Genomic DNA, 6,000 nt, shown 5'->3' with positions numbered 1-6,000 from the left:
CATTAATACTGTTGTTGGCTTTATTGGTTTAAAATCACTCACGATTGAAAGATGCACAATAACGAAGTCATGTCCAGTTAGAGGATTGGCTGCCTGCTGTGACCTACTACCAAATTTGGAGGAACTTACTCTTGGCCATTTGAATGGAATAAAAAGCATTTCAGAACTATTTTGTAGCCCAAGCTGTATAAATAGTTCTGAAATGCTTTTTATTCCATTCAAATGGCCAAGAGTAAGTTGCTCCAAATTTGGTAGTAGGTCACAGCAGGCAGCCAATCCTCTAACTGGACATGACTTCGTTATTGTGCATCTTTCAATCGTGAGTGATTTTAAACCAATAAAGCCAACAACAGTATTAATGACCAAGTCGTCAAGCATTAGATTTAGGTTTGAACAATTTTTTAAGACTAGAGAATTTGATATATCCCATAATTGCAGAATTGAGTCTTGTGTGAAATCAATTTTACTTACAGCCACACTTTTGTCATGCATAGTTAGGAAGGTATATGCTGTTGGGCCAATGAAAATTTGCCAAGCCCTCAAGACATTTCTTCAAGTCCTCAGCTGCATAAGATGTGGCATCTACACCAGATGCCTCCCAGTCATCTAGTGAAAACACACGTACACCTTCCATCTAAATATTAATGAAACAGATTCATCAAACAAAATGAAACAAGAAACTTCAAGAAGGTAATCAAGATATAATTTTCTTTGTTAGAATCAGAGGAGAAACCTGATGAAACACAGGGTAATGAGTTGAGTCTATGGAATCCTTGTGGTATAAATCTCCTGTAACAAGAAAATGAGTGTGTCCTCTTCTCAATAACTCTGCCTGATGAGAACTTGTTTGACACCTCAAAACAGTTTCAGCATCAATATAGTATGTATCATTATAACTCCTGCTTACATGATCAGCAGGAACCAAGACATCATCAAAATTCTGCAAGAATTACACTTACTCTTACAATTTGTTTTTTTATAAGTACTTACAATTACGAAAATAGACAAAACAAAGAAGAAAGTGCAAAACAATTCAAAATACTCACAATAAACATGTATCTGTAATCGTAGTCTCAATAAAGATATGAAGTGAGAGAGAGAGAGAGAGAGAGAGAGGCAAAGCATAAAACATGCAAAGAAGATGCAACCATGATAACAAACAAAATAATTATATACAAAAAAATAAAAACATGAAATTGGAATTTAGAAATTTCAAATCCTAGAATTTGAATGGCTTCCACTGAAAATTTAAGTTATGGTGATTCTACCAAATACCAAGGTAGAACACAGATGGCTGTGAAATTATGTAGTCAAAATTAGTAGAATAATCTTAGATGATTTCTTTGGTTAATAAAACTTAATATCAAAGACTTTAAATTTGACTGTGAGATCAAGAGCTTCACTTTGAAAGTTATGGTAATGCTTTTGGAAACCATAAATCCAACCTTAAGGGCTATTAGAAGTTTAGAAAATAATTTCATCCTTGTCCAACATGTGGCATACAAACTATATAATTTACCATGACGATAAATAGTTGCATGTGCAACAAATGCATCTATCCATCAGATGAGCAAAACTAGTTAAAGAGAGAGAAAGGAATCATAAAGACTTGAACGTGCAATTTGTCAAGAATAATGATACAAACTTGCACCAATACCTGTTTCACGGTTACAATCAGTAAGGAACAACAAAACGAGAAAAATTCAATGCTCCAGACTGCAATGGCCAATGTCAATCCCATTACATTATAACAAGATGAACATAAAACCAACCCAGGTAGTGAAATTGCTCACCAAGTACATAAATAACAAAAATACATCAGAAAGCACAACAGAACCCAGAAACCAGACCAACCAGTACAGAAATTGCAAATGCAAAAAATACCCATCATAATTTAAGCAAACAAGTTCAAATTTTTGGACCAACCCAATTGTTGGAATGCAAACATAGCTACAATAACTTCAGTGACACAGCAATTCAAAACAGTATTACAACTAAACAGAAAAAAAGGTGACCAACCCAGATGATAAAATTAAGAAAAAATTCTCAAATGGGTATCCAAGTTACCTTCTCGACCAATCTTGACTCCGCCAAGTTCGAGCACTGAGGCCACCGGTGACCGGTGGCGGCGCCACGTGCAACTCAGGGTGTTCCCAGTCCAGATCGTCGTCGATGCTCGCTCGCCCCTCCGCGTCGTCGTCATCGCTCGTCGCTAACCCTCATCGGAGGACGGAGATCGACAGATCGCTCGTCGCCTCGTCACTGCCTCAGCGGCCTCAGCCTTCAGGCCTCCCTGCTCGGCTGCTCCGGTGCTCCCTCCCTCAAGGTATGTCATTTTACTAAGCTAACTTCTCTCTCTCTCTCTCTCTCTCTCTGAATTGAAATGAAAATTATGAAATAAATGAAACTCTCTCTCCCTCTTTATTCTTTAATAAGACTTATTATCTCTCTTTTGAACTGAGTATGTGGAACACCCTTTCCAAATAACAATAAATATAAAAAAATTTAATTAGTTATCACATTTCAAAACAATGCTGAAAAGTAGCATCTCGAGTGTCTAAAACTTGAGTTCTAAGAAGGAAAAAATCAACGTAAAAATCGAGTTTTAAAAACTCGAGTTCCATAAATTGCTGGAAAACATCACTATAAGGCTTAAAAACGCTATTATAGGGTTCCCTGTAGTGTGGGGTGATCATATAAAAAAAATTTTACAGGGAAACGCCGCTATAGGGTTTTAAAACGTCACTATAGGACTTAAAAATGCCACTATAAGAACTCGAGTTTCTAAAACTCGAGATCTATGTGGTATTTTCAGTCCAAAACACTCGCAAAGCGAGTCTTTGAGACTCAAGTTTTAATATGGATTTCGAGTTTCTAAAACTTGAGATACTACTTTCCATTATTCTTTCAAACCTTGCCTAACGTACTACATAGTTGCCCCTCACACTACTAGTCTGCCCATTCCCCCTGAGTCTATGATTAGGGGTGTTCTGCTAAGTGGTAACATGATGTATAGAGTTTGACACCTGCCTGATGCTGGAAGGTCGGAAGGAGAAGTGTTATAAGCTTTGAATGGAAGCCCCGGGAAATGGCGGTGGTAACTCTAACGGTCCTAAGGTAGCGAAATTCCTTGACGCATAAATAGTGACCTGCATGAATGGTGTAACGACTGCCCCGCTGTCTCCAACATGGACCCAGTGAAATTGAATTCTCCGTGAAGATGCAGAGTACCAACGACTCGAGTTAGTGTGTTGGGTTCATGTTTTGTCGAAGTAGGGGTATTCGACTAAATGGCTCAACCCTAACCCAACCTATTTAATAACTGTGTCATGATCCTTCAACCCTAACCCGACTTGTTAATAAGGCGGGTTGACCTAACCCAACCCATTTGACACGCTTAATCAACAAGTCGTGTTAGGTTGACACGAATGTAATACAACTCATTTCAACCTGCATAATATTAAATATAGCATCTATCTAGAAATAATTTTTTTTACATCCTAAAAAGTAATGCATACATTTCAAGTTTTCAACCCACATTCAAAATAATATAGTTCAACAAAAATATAACATTCATCTAGAAAATAAGTTTTTTACACTCTAAAAGAAGTGCATACACTTCAACCCAAATTCAAAATAACAAAATTTAACAAAAATAAAATAACATAGTTCAACAAAAATATAATATCCTTGAAACTCGCTAAATGCTAAGTATCAATATTGAAAGAATTTGAGCAAACAGTAGACTAATCCTAACTATGACCACGATTATCATCCATAGATTCTTTGTTGTCCAAATTCATAACATCTTCCACAAGCTCATCCAATTTCATTTGTGCAAGTTCTATGCCAAAAAAAAAAAAAGTATTAGTAGTTCTAGGGTTTGTAAAGTTTCAATTTCCAATTATATCCCTTGTAAATTTTTGTAATTACTTACTTTTCTTTTTTAAATTTAAAATATATGTTGGATATAAAAGGTATTTGACAAATCTAAAATAAAATAAATATTTATTTGTTATACGAGTTAAATGGGTTGTGTTAAGTGGGTCATTTTGGGTTGACACAAATAAATTAGCGTGTCAAACATGTCTATTGTGGGTTACGCAGGTTAACCTGCTTATGACACGTTTCTTATCGTATCGCTTTCGGGTCGACCCATTTATGACCCAAACCCATTAAGGTCCAACCCTAAACAGAAAAAAACCCGTGTCGAGTTCATGTTGTGTTCGCTGGTTGGGTCAAACATTGACACCCCTATCTATGATTGGCCGAACTTTAGCTTTATTAATAGGTGAAAACCACATTTTCGTCCCTACATTCTCACGCAATTCCACTTTGGTCCCTAACTTTTTTTTCCACCGCTTTTAGTCCCTGTCCTGGAAAATGCATCTCTTTTTTGTCCCTACTGTTATATCAGAGACGGAAAATGCACACGTGGCAAACGACGGAATTAAAAAATATTTAAAAAAGGATTCCTTTAATTTTAAAATAAAATAAAATTTTACTTATCATTTATTATTTAAATAATAATTGTTCTTCATGTTCTTCCCCCAAAGAACATGGTTGCCCAAAAAATTAAACTATAGATCCACATAAGAACACATGCCCAGATTTTCTAGCATTTTCTTGCCCTTTCTTGTCAACCAATCACAAAAACACAAACACAAACTGATTTCCAGCAAGAACAAAAACACAAACACAAACCCAGCAACAAATCTTCCTTGTCAACGAAACATAAAAGCAACAAACACAAACCCAATTAGAAGCAAACAATTAAAAACAGTTTCATCTAAGTGTTCTTCTCGCGCATTACCTCTCGTCCTTTTTTTCCCATTTCAAATTGTTGAAATAAATTATTTTTTTTATTTCATATATGAGTCTCTGACTCTCTCTCTCTCTCTCACTCACTGGCCACTGCTCTCCCTATCTCACACTTTCTGCTATCTCTCTCTCTTTCTCTCACAGCTTGAACCTCCATGGACAAACTCAAGCTGTGCTACTCCTTCCTCAAACCACCGTTCACCTTCTCTGGAGTTCACCATTGTGCATCACTAGCTTTATCTCTCTCTCCTCCTTTTTTTTTTTTTTTTTTTCGTTGTAAGGCATCCAAGGCCAAAACCACAATCTTAGTCCATCGCCATTGACCACCACCACTACGAACATCATCAAATCTTGGTTTCTCCACTGTTGATTTTGAGTTTGAGAATGAAACTGAGGTTTGTCATGGGTTTGTTTTATGGGGGGTTTGCTGTGAAATTGCTTTGTATTTTTGGGTCTTGACTTTGTGGGTTTGGCCGGTGATTGGTGAGTTCAGTGGTGCAAGTGGGTTTGGCCGATGATTGGTTGGTTTGGTGGTGTGAGTGGGTTTCGCCAGTGGGGTTGGTGGTGCGAATGGGTTTGGTGGTTGAGGGGTTAGGCTTTGGCGGTGCCAATAGGTTTCGCTTGTGATTGGTGGTGATATTTGGTGGTGGCCAATGGGGTTGGTTGTTTGCTTCTAACTGGGTTTGTATTTGTTGCTTTTGTGTTTGGATGACAAGGAAGATCTGTTGCTGGGTTTGTGTTTGTGTTTTTGTTCTTGCTAGAAATCAGTTTGTGTTTGGTTAACAAGAAAGAGCAAGAAAATGCTAGAAAATCCGGGCATGTGTTGTTATGTGGATCTATAGTTTAATTTTCTGGGCAACCATGTTCTTTGGGGGAAGAACATGAAGAACAATTATTATTTAAATAATTAAATATTAAGTAAAATTTTATTTTATTTTAAAATTAAAGGAATCCTTTTTTTAAAATATTTTTTAATTCTGCCGTTTGCCACGTGTTCATTTTCCGTCTCTGATGTAACGGTAGGGACAAAAACAAGATGCATTTTCCAAGACAAGGACTAAAAGCGGTGGAAAAAAAAAGTTAGGAATCAAAGTGGAAATCGCTTGAAAATGTAGGGACGAAAATGTGGTTTTCACCTTATTAATATTTTGTCTGTTTTTGACTTTTTGAATTTAGCTT

At 36.6% G+C, this 6,000-nt stretch overlaps 1 protein-coding gene across 3 annotated transcripts; it reads right to left on the bottom strand.

The window, feature by feature from the left end:
- Window positions 1-254: 254 nt before the first annotated feature.
- LOC115987370 (phenylalanine--tRNA ligase, chloroplastic/mitochondrial-like) lies at window positions 255-2,369 on the bottom strand. Of its 3 annotated transcripts, none has more exons than XR_004091069.1 (3): window positions 2,068-2,369; window positions 734-940; window positions 255-634 (listed from the first exon to the last, which is right to left on the bottom strand). XR_004091069.1 is itself a non-coding variant. In XM_031110890.1 (3 exons), exons 1-3 carry the CDS (start codon window positions 2,201-2,203, stop codon window positions 485-487), a joined length of 342 nt encoding a protein of 113 aa, XP_030966750.1. In that variant the 5' UTR covers window positions 2,204-2,369; the 3' UTR covers window positions 255-484. The 3 variants fall into 3 exon arrangements, 2 of the variants coding, with proteins under 2 accessions (XP_030966750.1, XP_030966749.1); XM_031110890.1 differs by having other exon boundaries at window positions 734-789; XM_031110889.1 differs by lacking the exon at window positions 2,068-2,369 and adding an exon at window positions 1,658-2,057.
- Window positions 2,370-6,000: the final 3,631 nt, after the last annotated feature.

This window comes from Quercus lobata, chromosome 4, assembly GCF_001633185.2.
Source record: "Quercus lobata isolate SW786 chromosome 4, ValleyOak3.0 Primary Assembly, whole genome shotgun sequence".
In the NCBI taxonomy this organism is placed as follows: Eukaryota; Viridiplantae; Streptophyta; class Magnoliopsida; order Fagales; family Fagaceae; genus Quercus; species Quercus lobata.
This window is presented reverse-complemented; position numbering and strand designations above follow the sequence as displayed.

Excerpts from the sequence above, each read along its gene's own strand:
- LOC115987370 (XM_031110889.1), bottom strand. The coding sequence starts at position 1,741 with ATGGGATTGACATTGGCCATTGCAGTCTGGAGCATTGAATTTTTCTCG. Across the intron at positions 941-1,657 it reads TGATTGTAACCGTGAAACAG|AATTTTGATGATGTCTTGGT; the intron begins GTATTGGTGCAA and ends TAATTCTTGCAG. Across the intron at positions 635-733 it reads ATTACCCTGTGTTTCATCAG|ATGGAAGGTGTACGTGTGTT; the intron begins GTTTCTCCTCTG and ends ATTAATATTTAG.